General features: G+C 38.0%; 2 protein-coding genes across 7 annotated transcripts in view; one reads left to right on the plus strand and one right to left on the minus strand.

Moving 5' to 3' along the window:
• Positions 1 to 3623, plus strand: part of NIPA2 (NIPA magnesium transporter 2) — a 32415-nt gene extending 28792 nt beyond the window's left edge. For all 3 annotated transcript variants that reach the window (XM_028087287.2, XM_028087289.2, XM_088024978.1), the window contains exon 7: positions 1463 to 3623. In XM_028087287.2, the coding sequence (XP_027943088.1) occupies positions 1463 to 2097 (635 nt within the window). In that variant the 3' untranslated portion in view covers positions 2098 to 3623. The remainder of the gene's footprint in view (positions 1 to 1462) is intronic.
• Positions 3624 to 4120: 497 nt separating this feature from the next.
• Positions 4121 to 13075, minus strand: part of CYFIP1 (cytoplasmic FMR1 interacting protein 1) — a 118097-nt gene continuing 109142 nt past the window's right edge. For all 4 annotated transcript variants that reach the window (XM_028087284.2, XM_028087285.2, XM_028087286.2 and 1 more), the window contains 3 exons: positions 7622 to 7860; positions 7013 to 7160; positions 4121 to 4922 (listed from right to left, as the gene is read on the minus strand). In XM_028087284.2, the coding sequence (XP_027943085.1) occupies positions 4758 to 4922; positions 7013 to 7160; positions 7622 to 7860 (552 nt within the window). In that variant the 3' untranslated portion in view covers positions 4121 to 4757. The remainder of the gene's footprint in view (positions 4923 to 7012; positions 7161 to 7621; positions 7861 to 13075) is intronic.

Genomic DNA, 13075 nt, shown 5'->3' on the forward strand with positions numbered 1-13075 from the left:
CTTGGTTGCCTTCTGAAATCAGGCTTTGTCTGATCCCGAGCAAAGTCTCCTGCCTGAGTGCTGGGAGTTGAGTGGGAAAGGAGGAGTTAATGTCATAGACCTAGACCTTACCCCAAGCCCCTATGTTAGTGTGGCACCTACACACTCAACTGGCCAGAGTACTCCAGTTTGCTGTGGCAGGAATTACAGTCACTCAGATGTTGACAACTGAGCCGGGTTCCTGGAATCTTAATGCTTCTTTAATAGACTTTCAGCCAGGTCTCCAGTTTTTGTCTCTCCTTTACCCCAGCACTTCCAGAAGTACATTGTATCTTCGGAGTGTTCTGTGCTGCAGACTGAGTTACTTTCCCATCTTTGATCATCGTTCATGTGGGATTCAGCTTTCTTGGATGTGTTGTAACAGTTATGAGTTTATCTTCTGCTTTCTGGCTTCCATAATATTGTTGCTATCATCTCCTTTACCCGTTCTTGTTTTTGTATGTTTGCTTCTTTAAGGGCGCCTGGGTGGCTCAGTCGTTAAGCGACTGCCTTTGGCTTAGGTCATGAGGATCGAATCCCACATTGGGCTCCCTGCTCCGCGGGAAGCCGGCTTCTCCCTCTCCCATTCCCCCTGCTTGTGTTCCCTCTCTCGTTGTGTGTCTTTGTCAAATAAATAAGTAAGATCTTAAAAAAAAAAGTCCTATTACTACTTATTTTATTGGCAGAGTTTAAGGAGGGAACAGAATAAATTCATATGACTTTTGTGGCTCAGTTTCCTCATCTTAAAATGCAGATGATAGTATCTATGTTATAGGGTGGATGTGATGATTAAATGAGTTAATCAGTGCAAATTGCTGAGAAAAGTGCCTGGGCCATGGTGCTACATAGTTGTTAGCTATTATTATTACTAAGCTGGGTTCGGTTCTTCATATTCAGCCAGAACCCTGACAGTATTTTTGATTCTCTTATTGATTCTCTGTTAACTCCAGTGGTTGTCACTAAATATTTTAAAAGTGTCCTCCTTTTAGGACAAACTTGATTTGTAACTGCTGTTATTTTTTTAGCATCTATAAATTGTTGAATGTTCAAGGTCATCTCATGATTTCCCTCCACTAGTTCCTGATTGTTTCCATTCTTGGAGTTAGAGCATTCCAGTGGGTGGGAAGTAGCAAGATACTCTAGAGTAGGTGGCTGCAAATCAGCCTGATCTCCGTTTTCTATTATCTAATTATCATGAGGCCTAAGACACTATGTTAAACATGTTAAGTTTATGAATATGAAGCATAGTGTAATCTCCCAGTATATACATCTAACTAAATTTTTATGAGTGTACTTTTGCTGGGGCAGCAAAAGAAAGCTAGTATTTATTTTAAGGTCACACCTTTTCTCCTTCCTCTCGAGTTAATAATTTGTTTTGGATTCTCAGGGGTTTTTTAGTACTTAACGCATTTGACTAAATACAACTTTTCTTTGCCTCCTCCAGGTTTTGTGGTCTTTGCAACACTTGTGGTCATTGTGTCATTGATACTAATCTTCGTGGTGGGACCTCGCCATGGACAGACAAACATTCTTGTGTACATAACAATCTGCTCTGTAATTGGAGCATTTTCCGTCTCCTGTGTTAAGGGCCTGGGCATTGCTATCAAAGAGCTCTTTGCTGGAAAGCCTGTGCTGCGACATCCCCTGGCCTGGATTCTGCTGCTGAGCCTTATAGTCTGTGTGAGCACACAGATTAATTACCTGAACAGGGCCCTGGATATATTCAATACTTCCATTGTGACTCCAATATATTATGTATTCTTTACAACATCAGTTTTAACTTGTTCAGCTATTCTTTTTAAGGAGTGGCAAGATATGCCTGTTGATGATGTCATTGGTACTTTGAGTGGCTTCTTTACAATCATTGTGGGAATATTCTTGTTGCATGCCTTTAAAGATGTCAGCTTTAGTCTAGCAAGTCTCCCTGTGTCTTTTCGAAAAGACGAAAAAGCAATGAATGGCAATCTCTCTAACATGTATGAAGTTCTTAATAATAATGAAGAAAGCTTAACCTGTGGAATTGAACAACACAGTGGCGAAAATATCTCCCGAAGAAATGGGAATCTCACAGCTTTTTAAGAAAAATGTAATTAAAAGGTTAATCTATAATTGTGTTATAAAGTGAACTTTAATATCAGAATGTGTCTGAAAAAGCATTGTTCTCAAAAAAAAATGTTCTCTAGAGACAATCTTTTTTAAAGTTTCACTGATTTGGACCAAGAAATTACTTTTCTTATATTTACATGATGGTAGCTCACTAAAATGACCTCAGTACCTGGCCAATTTCTATTAACATTGTATTATTATAGAGGTATTTTAAATTTTTCCTTCACCGAAATCTAAATGCACTGACAGTTTTAAGTCTATTGAAAATGCTTTATTTTTTCATTGGTGATGAAAATCTGAAATGTACATTTGTCATCCCCACTCCATCAATCCCTGACCATTTGAAGGCTTTTTGATTTAAAAAGGAACAAAATTTTCCTAATACATTATCCTGTGATTTACCTTAATTATAAAAATGACTCCTGTTTGATGAATTATTTTAATTTTGAGATGTTAAAGAGAATCGTAAGTTATAAAATGAAGAAAAACTCAACTTACCAAACAAAAAAGGGTAGGAAGCTGCGTGATGGGAGATGTTTCTCACACTGACTTTTCACCACACATTTGATGGTCTTTGTATTCCTTGATGGCACCTTGCTAAACCAGCTCATCTGCGTCTGTCAGGCTGCAGCCTGACTGGTTTTATTCTTCACTTACTCTGATCCCTTGATACCTGGAATCTTGATTTACCATTTTACATCAGCTCTTGTACTTTTCAGTATATTTTCATAATGAGTTACATTGTCATCTAGATCTAATAACTCTGGGAAATAAAGTCCAAAGACTAATTTCTTAAATTTAGCTCATGTTATAATAAAAAGACAAATTGGAAGTTCTTTTCAAGTCTGAATGCTTAGAACAAACATGATGTTTGTAAAATATGGTTTCTTTGTACCCAGTATCTTATTTTGCTTTAGAGTTTGTTCAGATCACGGTGTATTTTCGTCTAAAAATGTCCATGAAAAGACGTTTATGGAAAATATCAAATGTATGCAAAAAAAGGTAGACTAGTATAATGAACTCCATCCAGCTTCAGAACCAATCATCATAGCAATTAATTGGGCTTTTAAAAAGACCATTTCCACCTGGGTAGTAGGAAGAACATGGGCTTGTTCCCACTGTGCTGCTCCTGTCCAAGGTCACACAGCTTGACCCCTACTGTGTAACCAGTCACCACTGGTGCCTCACTGTCCTTGCCTGAGGGTTGCTGGAGCCTCACTGTGGTGGTGGCACCAACGTCCCACCACACAGCTATTGGCTTTATCAGGGCAAAATTTCATGAAATAAATTCCCTTTCCCCATTTTTTTTTTTTTTGAATCCTCTAAGGAGGCTTTGTAGACTTTTTTTTTTCCAATTGCCTCCCCCATGTAATCTTAATGTCACAGATACACTGTTTATGTACTATATACCTGTACACCTAACAACCAGTTTTCACCCCCGTGGGTGTGATACGGCACTCAGAATGCATAGATTAATAAATTCTTAATTCAACATCTTATTGCACTTGAAATAATTGTACATAAATGTTTACATATTATTTGGTTTATAATGGACTCTTAAAGAACTTAGTAATATGAATTACTTAAATTTAGCCATTAATCATTAATTCCTCATAGTCTATACTCCAGTATAGGGTGAGCAGATACTACCCTCAGTCTGTGGCAGAATGCTGGCCCCAGGGTTATTCACATTACCAAAAGCAACATTTTTAGGTAACTTTTGGTAAAGAACAGTTCTATTTCATATTAAGTCAAGGTTAAAGAGTACAATGGAATAGTTCACAGACTTTATTTTCAGTAGCATGTATGATGCTGCTGGATTTTAGTGTTCTGTTTCCAAAGCCATATGGTAGTTACTCCCTATTAAGATCTTGTCCCTTCTTGGAAGGCTGCAGGCGGCCTAGACTCAGATCTCCTGGGCCAGGTCTGTACAGGTAAGTAAAATACCTTGCCCAAACCAGGGCATAGGTCACAACACCAAATGAATAAACACAAATAAGTTTTATTAGTTTTATTTCTGTAACCTTTAAATCCTACCTTACAAATTAGATTCTGTCACAACTGGATTTAGTAGAAGCAGAGGAATCAAGTTCACTATTTTCTGAAACATTGACACAAAAAAGGGAAGGGAACAATGACTTAGAAAAGGTTACTCATAAAAGACCATCAGAAAAATCCCTACACAAAAGCTAAATAATCATTAATTCTAATTGGTAGTGCATTTTATTACAATGAGCTGGTATTAAGTTTCTTAAGTCCATAAATCTTTCCCCACATATACTGATCCTTTGCTAAGGAATAAATGGATGAACTCAGCAGCACTTTGACACAGCTAGGAACATTCCATAGAAAAATGGAAAATAATTCTGTAAGAACATGATGGCAACAATAAGCAGCCAATATTCTCAGACTTTCTAATTACCAAAAGCATATACAATTTTAGTCTAGAAAAATAAGTCAATTTTATAAAATTAAGCTTTTAAATTGAAAAGTACCCCCTTTAACACACACAGAGATACTGATTAAAAAGTCCCTAAAAATCTTGCTAAGTCGTTATGGAAAGAAAAACATGCCCTTATAGTTATTAAATACAGTCAGTACTGGGACTCTTCAAAAATATGATACACATGTCCTCAGCTGCTGGCCAGAGACTGGTGGATAGGAGGCTGAAAGCAGCGAACATGCTCCACGGGGGTGCTTTCTCCATCGCCAGACTTCAAGTACTTGTCCAAGATAGTAATTATCTCATCATTTAGAATCTGGAACTTGCGAATTCTCTCCACCATCTTCTTCAATGGCTGCAACGGTTAAAATTAGGATGTCTTACTATTAAAACATGTATATTTAGTCATGTTTCAAAATGGCAGGATTTTCACATTTTCTCATAAAAATTACAGCAAACTACTAGCACACATATCTCTTTAATATACCTATTGGAACAATGAATATATTTTGCATTTAAACACATCTCTCTATTGGGTCTCATGCTACTGACTATAGGTTTACCTGTTATAGACCTACTATTCATTCAACACACAGGTATTAAGAAGTTGCTGTGTATTAAAAACTGGGAATGTAAAGATGAAAATAATATGGTCAGTGGGGAAAGACCAGTAATCCAAATCTTAGATTCCAGTTCTTGTGGACAGCATACTTTGATAGACTGTGCTGGTACAACAGAACTGGATAAAGAACACACTCATGGGCACACACATACACAGGAAGACACTTTAAAAAGCATTGCAGGTTTTGTCTATGCAGGAGGTAAAGCAGAAGCCAGGACTTCCTAAGGGACAGATGGCACCAGCAGCAGTGGGATGAGATGTCCTGGGCAACAAGCAGGACTACACCTAGAAACTCCCAATAAAGCCAGGACCCTCTAAGGTGACCCCAATTTGGTAACAGTCCGTGGAGACGAGAAGGAAAAATCTTGGGGGAAAAGCAATCCTTGGGGTGCCTGGGTGGCGAAGTTGGTGGAGCGTCCAACTCTTGGTTTCAGCTCAGGTCGTGATCTCAGGGTCATGAGATCGAGCCCCACATCAGGCTCGACGCTTAGCGTGGAATCTCCCTGAATTTCCCTCTCCCTCAAATAAATAAATAAATCTTTAAAAAAGAAAAGAAAAGCAATCTAAATTAAGTTCAATTGGACAAGAGCTGGCAAATAAACCCAACACAAAATATTTCAGTTTCAGATAACCTTTGAGGCTTCAGACACTAGAATTACAAGTTATACTCCTATTATTCAAAACTAAAAACAGTAGATTAGAGTGGAAGTGAATTAGTTAACAGAATAATACAGTATTCCAGGAACAGCCCAGAGAGACAAGAAAATGAAGACATGGGAGGTGGAGTGGCTCCTTGAAGACATCCACGCCCCAATCCCCAGAACCTATGAACATGTTACCTTCCACGGCAAAAGAGACTTGAAAATGTAGTTAAGATTATAGACTTCAAAACAGGGAAAGTACCCTGGATTTTCCAGGTGAACCCAATCTAATCATATGCAAAAAGACCTTTCTCCAGGTGGAGGCAGGAGATATGGCAGAAAGGAAAGTTAAAAGACTGGATGCATGGGCGGGACTTGAGATGTGAGCTAATGGCCAGCAAGGAAATGGGGACCTTAGTCCTCCAACTGCAAGGGACTGTGTCCAGCAGATTCATCTCTAGAGGCTCCAGAAAGGAACATAGCCCTACAGATACACTAATTTTGGCCTTGAGATGATAAAGGACCCAGTTGAGTCATGCTGTACCCAGATTTCTGACCTACAGAACTGAGAGAATGGGTATCGTTTTAAACCACTAAATCTCTGGCAATCTGTTGTGGATTAGGAAACTAATTAGAAAACTAACAGGATGAGGGATATGGGAACCAGAAGAACGTCTAACAAGTATGTAATTGTAGTCCTAAAAGAAAGAGAGGATGGAAAAAAAAGACTTAAATATTTGAAAAGATAATGGCTGAGTATTTTCTAGAATTCAATTATAAAGAATCCATAAAATGACAAAGGGAAAAAGATCTTAAAGGCACCAAAATAAGCAAACAAACCAACAAATCAAACAAAACAAACCACACACACTTTGGCCACAAAAAAAGCCAGAAGACTGAATAGTATGCCAATAATCTGAAAATGCAGATCCTATAAGGCTGTATAATATGAAGCAGATCTAAGTACCCTAAAAAGAGAAAGAACATGGAACAGTTAGTACTTTAACTGCCTGACTGCTTTATCAAGTATAGATTCATTTTGGAAATGAAAAGAAAGCTTCAGCTGGTGTCACCTTATGTACTGGGATGAAAAGCATTCCCCAAAAAAGGACTTTTAGTAAGTACAAAGTATGATTATTTTGTGAAACTTCCACATATGGTGGAAGATTCACTTCCACATACCACGTTTTTGATAATCTCATCTTTGCCATCATGTTTCTGGACTTTAAGTAGATGGTAGCAGAAATCCAGGACTGCGAAGCGCCGCTGTTGCCCAAGAAGTACAATGATCATACAGCCAGCCCAGTGGAGCCCGTCGCCAAAGCACTGCCTAAAAACAAGCAGCAGCAAGTACAATGGGCAATCAACAAAAAATTATAAAGTCTTTTATAAGTCTGTGTCCAGACGTCAATGACCAAGAAATCTACTTGAAACAAGCCAGGAAGGGAATGCTGAGCAGCAGGAGATGTGTCCTTCTTTTTGGTAAACATCTCTTTTGGGTTCCTCTGGCACACTGCTTCTTAACCTTTTAGATCATGGACTCTTCAAGAAGGATGACTTTGGGAAGCTGTGGACAACCCCCCTGAAAAACCCATACCGAACTTGCCTAAGTTTCCATGGGTTCAGAGAACACCTAAAAACTTCACCCTGAGTCACCTCCTGAGCATTAAGTAAGAACATCCACTTAAATGGCTTCAAAGCAGCTCAGCAAACTTCTAGTCAATTTCCAGAGGAATGCAGTCTTCTCTGTTAGCCTGCTCCCACTTCCCCATCCACTGAGCACATACTTACTCGACTGTAAACTCGTGTGTTCCCACAGGAATACAATAGACAAATTGCATGGCACTCCACAGTCTGTGAAACTCAACGCACTCATCCACATGCATGACTCCATTGCTGGGGAGAGGCCCACGCCAGATAGGGTCATCCAGAAAGGTCCGGATCCGAGTCAGGATAACTTCAAACATAGACAGGCCACAGCAGAGACGCTCCTTTGTCAGCAAGTCCCCCTCTCTTGCTATTGCAATTTGCTGCAGAAAGGATAGAACGTTATGAGCCAGGGCAGGAGGGCAGTGGACTGCTGAAACCAAACTACCCAGATTTGTTTCTGACTTACTGGAAAACTATCTTGATTTGCAGAAGAGGATTTTTAGAAATAAGCACTAACAACATAAATATGTCAGCTATTACATATAGGTCTTCATAGATTAAAAATATATTTCAGTCAAGGAGAACTGTCTAGTATAGCTATTCTTAACTGGGAGTGATTTTGCCTCCAGGGGACACATGGCAAATTTTTGGTTGTCAAAGCTTGGGCTTAGGTGAGTGGCATCTAGTTGGTAGAGGTGAGGGGATACTGTGTTTTTTCAAAATTTTTTAATTTTTTTTTTAAAGATTTTGTTTATTTGACAGAGAGAGACACAGCAAGAGGGAACACAAGCAGGGAGAGGGAGAAGCAGACTTCCCGCAGAGCAGGGAGCCCGACACGGGGCTCGATCCCAGGACCCTGGGATCATGACCTGAGCCGAAGGCAGACGCTTAACAACTGAGCCACCCAGGGGCCCCAATTTTTTCTTAAATTTTAATTCCAGTATAGTTAACATACAGTGTTATATTAGTTTCAGGTGTACAATACAGTGATCCAAAAATTCCATATATTACTCAGTGTTCATCAAGAAAAGTGTACTCTTAATACCTTTTTTAAAAATACTTTTCACCTATTTCACCCATCACCCCATCCAGCTCCCCTCTAGTAACCATCCATTTGTTCTCTGTAGTTAGAGTCTGTTTTTTGATTTGTCTATTTTTTTTTTTGTTCCTTTAATTCCACATATGAGTGAAATCATATGGTATTTGTCTTTCTCTGGCTTATTTCACTTAGCATTATACTCTTTAGCTCCAATCCATATTTTTGCAAATGGCAAGATTTCATTTTTTATGACTGAATAATATTCTATTGTGTGTGCATGTGTGTACACACACATATATATACACACATTTCTTTATCCATTCATCAGTGGACATGTGGGCTGTTTCCATAATCTACCTTTATAAATAATTTTGCAATAAACACAGGGGTGCATATAACCTTTCAAATTAGTGTTTTGTGTTCTTTGGGTAAATATCCAGTAGTACGATTACTGTAGCATATGGTAATTCTATTTTTAACTTATTGAGGAACCTCCATACTGTTTTCTAGAGTGGATCCACTGGTATGCATCCCCACCAACAGTGCACAAGTGTTCCTTTCCCTCGACATCCTCAGGGACACTTATTTCTTGTGTTTGGGCTTTTATTCTGGCAGGTGTGAGGTGACATCTGACTGTAGTTTTGATTTGCATTTCCCTGATGATGAATGATGTTGAACATTTTTCATGTGTCTATAGGCTATCTGGAGAAATGTCTGTTCATGTCTTCTGCCCATTTTTAATTGGATTGTTTTTTGGTGTTGAGTTGTATAAGGTATATATGTTGGATACTAACTCTTTATCAGATGTCACTTGCAAATATCTCCTCCAATTCAACAGGTTGTCTTTTGGTTTTGTTGGTTGTATCCTCTGTTATATGGAAGCTTTTACTTTGATTACGTCCCAACAGATAATTGTTTTGTTTTCCTTGCTTCAAGAGACATATCTAGAAATATGCTGTTATGGCCAACATCAGAGAAATTACTGTGTTCTCTTCTAGGATTTTTATGGATGGAAGTCTCATGCTGAGGTCTCTACATTTGCATGTAGTTGTCAAGTTTTCCCAACACCATTTGTTGAAGAGACTTTTTCCCATTTCATATTCTTTCCTCCTTTGTCAAAGATTAATTAACCATATAATTGTGGGACTGCTTCTGGTCTTTCTATTCTGTTCCACTGACCACCATTTTTGTCCCAGTAACATACTGTTTTGATTAGTACAGCTTTGCAGCATAACTTGTAATCTAGAATTGTGACACCTCCAACTTGGTTTTACTTTCTCAAGATTGCTTTGGCTACTTGGGGTTTTTTGTGGTTCCATACAAATTTTAGGACTGTTTGTTCTAGTTCTGTGAAAAATGCTCTTGGTAATTTGACAGGGATTGCATTAAATCTGTAGATTGCTTTGGGTAATATGGATATTTAACAATATTTATTCTCCCAATCCATGAGCATGAAATATCTATCCATTTGGTTGTATCATCTTCAATTTCTTTTAGCAGTATTTTACGTTTTCAGAGTACAGGTCTTTCATCTCCTTAGTTAAATTTACTACTAGATTTCTTACTATTTTTGGTACAACTGTAAATGGGACTGTTGTCTAAATTTCTCTTTCTGCCACTTCATTAGTGTACAGAATGCAATGGATTTCTGTACATTGATTTTGTATCCTGGGACTATACTGAATTCATTTATCAGTTCTAGTAGGTTTTTGGTGGGGTCTTTAGGGTTTTGTATATATAGTTATGTCATCTGCAAATAGTGAAAGTTTTACTTCTTCCTTCCAATCTGGATGCCCTTTATTTCTTTTTGCTGTCTGAGTGCTGTGGCTACGACTGCCAGTAATTATGTTAATAAAAGTGATGAGAGTGGAGATCCTATCTTATTCCCGACCTTAGGGGAAAAGCTCTGTTTTTTACCATTGAGTATGATGTTCACTGTGGGTTTTTCATATAAGGCCTGTATTATGTTGAGGTATGTTCCCTCTAAACCTACCTTGTTGAAGGTTTTCATCATGAATGGATATTGTACTTTATCAAATCCTTTTCTGCATCTATTGAAAGAATCATTTTTTTTCTTTTTTTTCTTTTTTTGAGAGGGAGAGAGGGGGGCAGGGAGGGGCAGAGGGAGAAGGAGAGAGAATTTTAAGCTGGGCACGGAGCGTGACATGGGGCTTGATCTCACAACCCTAAGATCATGACCTGATCCGAAATCAAGAGTTGGATGCTTAACGGACTAAGCCACCCAAGGTGCCCCAATGATCATACGGTTTTTATCCTTTCTCTTATCAATGTATCACATTGATTATCTCTGGATAGTGAACCAACCTTGCATCCCAAGAATGAATCCCACCTGATTGTGAATGACTTCTAATGTATTTGTTGGATTTGGTTTGCTAGTATTTTGTTGAGGACTTTTGCATCTATGTTCATCAGAGATATTGGCCTATAGTTCCCTTTTTTTGTGGTGTCTTTATCTAGTTTTGGTATCAGGTTGATGTTAGCCTATGGGATAAATTTGGAAGTTTTCTTTCTTTTTCTAGTTCTTGAAATAGTTTCAGAAGAATAGATATTAACTCTTCTTTAAATGTTTCTTAAAATTTACCTGTGAAGCTGTCTGTTCCGGGACTTTTGTTTGTTGGGTTTTTTGATTACTGATTCAATTTCATTGCTGGTAACTGTTCAAATTTTCTATTTCTTCCTGCTTCAGGTTTGGGAAGTTAAATGTTTCTAGGAATTTATTTATTTGGTTGTCCACTTTGTTGGCATATAATTTTTCATAATATTCTCTTATAATTGTATTTCTGTGATGTTGGTTGTGATTTCTCCTCTTTTTTTTTTTATTTGACAGAGAGAGACACAGCGAGACAGGGAACACAAACAGGGGGGAGTGGGAGAGGAAGCAGCAGGCTTCCCACCGAGCGGGGAGCCCGATGCGGGGCTCAATCCCAGGACCCTGGTATCATGACCCAAGCTGAAGGCAGACGCTTAATGACTGAGCCACCCAGGTGCCTCTCTCCTCTCTCATTTCTGCTTTTTATTTGAGTCTTCCCTCTCTTCTTTTTTAAAATGAGTCAGGCTAAAGGTTTATCAATTTTGTTGATTTTTTCCAAGAACGAGCTCCTGGTTTCACTGATCTATTCCATTATATCTTTTTTAGGTTCTATCTCATTTATTTCTCTTCTCATATTCATTATTTCCTTCCTTCTGCTGGTTTCTGGGTTTTGTTAGCTGTTCTTCCTAGCTCCTTTAGATGTAAGGTTAGGTTGTTTGAGACTGTTTTTGCTTCTTGAGGTAAGCCTACATTGCTATAAACGTCCCTCTTATAACCACTTTTGTTGCGTCCCGAAGACTTTGAACAACTTGTGTTTTCATTTTCATTTGTTACCATGTAATTTTTTAGTTCCTTTCTGATTTCTTGGTTGACCCATTTATTGTTTAGTAGCATGTTATTTGTGGTCTTTCCAGATTTTCTCCTGTGGTTGACTTCTAGTTTCATAGTGTTGTGGTCAGAAAAGATGTATGGCATAACTTCCATCTTATATAATTTGTTGAGACTTGTTTTGTGGGCTAATATGTGATCTATTCTGGAGAATGTTCTGTGTGCACTTGAAAAGAATGTGTATCCTGCTGTTTTAGGATGGATGTTCTGAATATATGTTGAATACATCTGATCTAGTGTGTTATTCAAAGCCACTGTTTCCTTGTTGATTTTCTGTTTGGATGATATCCATTGATGTAAGTGGGGTGTTAAAGTTCCCTACTATTATTGTATTACTGCCACCTACTTTATGTTTGTTATTGACTGCTTTATGTATTTAGGTGCTTTCATGTTGGATGCAAAATTATTTACAATTGTTTTATCTTCCTGTTCTTCTCTTTATGATTATACAGTGTCCTTCTTTGTATCTTGTTATAGTCTTTGTTGTAAAGTCTGTTTTGTCCAATGTAAGTACTGCTACCCTGGCTTACCTTCACACCCATTTGCATGATAACTGTTTCTCCATCCCCTCACTTTCAATCTGCAGGTGTCTTTAGGTCTGAAATGAGTCTCTGGTAGGCAGCATATAGATGGGTCTTGTTTTTTTTTTATCTATTCCGTCACCCTATGTCTTTTGATTGGCGCATTTATACATTTACATTCAAAATAATTATTGATAGATATGTATTTATTGCCAATTTGTTACCTGTTTTGTGGTTGTTTTTGTAGTTTATCTCTGTACTTTTCTTCTCTTGCTCTCGTCTCTCAGAGTTTGCTGGCTATACTTTGATTCATTTCTCTTTATTTTTTGCCTGTTACTGGTTTTTGATTTGTGGTTACCATCAGGCTTGTATTTAACATCTTCTGCATATAGCAGTCTATATTAAGTTGATGGTAGCTTAAGTCTGAAAGCATTCTTTACTCCTCTCCCCCAACATTTTAGGTATATGGTATCACATTTGACATCCTTTTATTTTGTAAGTTCCTTGACTTTTACAGATATGTTTATTTTTATTGCTTTTGCACGTCCTATTTTTCTTGGTCTTACTTATGGTTTTTCCTTTCCACTCAAAGAGTC

The sequence above is a fragment of the Eumetopias jubatus genome, unplaced genomic scaffold (genome assembly GCF_037043125.1).
Source record: "Eumetopias jubatus isolate StellerSeaLion01/CBP00866 unplaced genomic scaffold, mEumJub1_p1.0 scaffold_7, whole genome shotgun sequence".
Taxonomy (NCBI): Eukaryota; Metazoa; Chordata; class Mammalia; order Carnivora; family Otariidae; genus Eumetopias; species Eumetopias jubatus.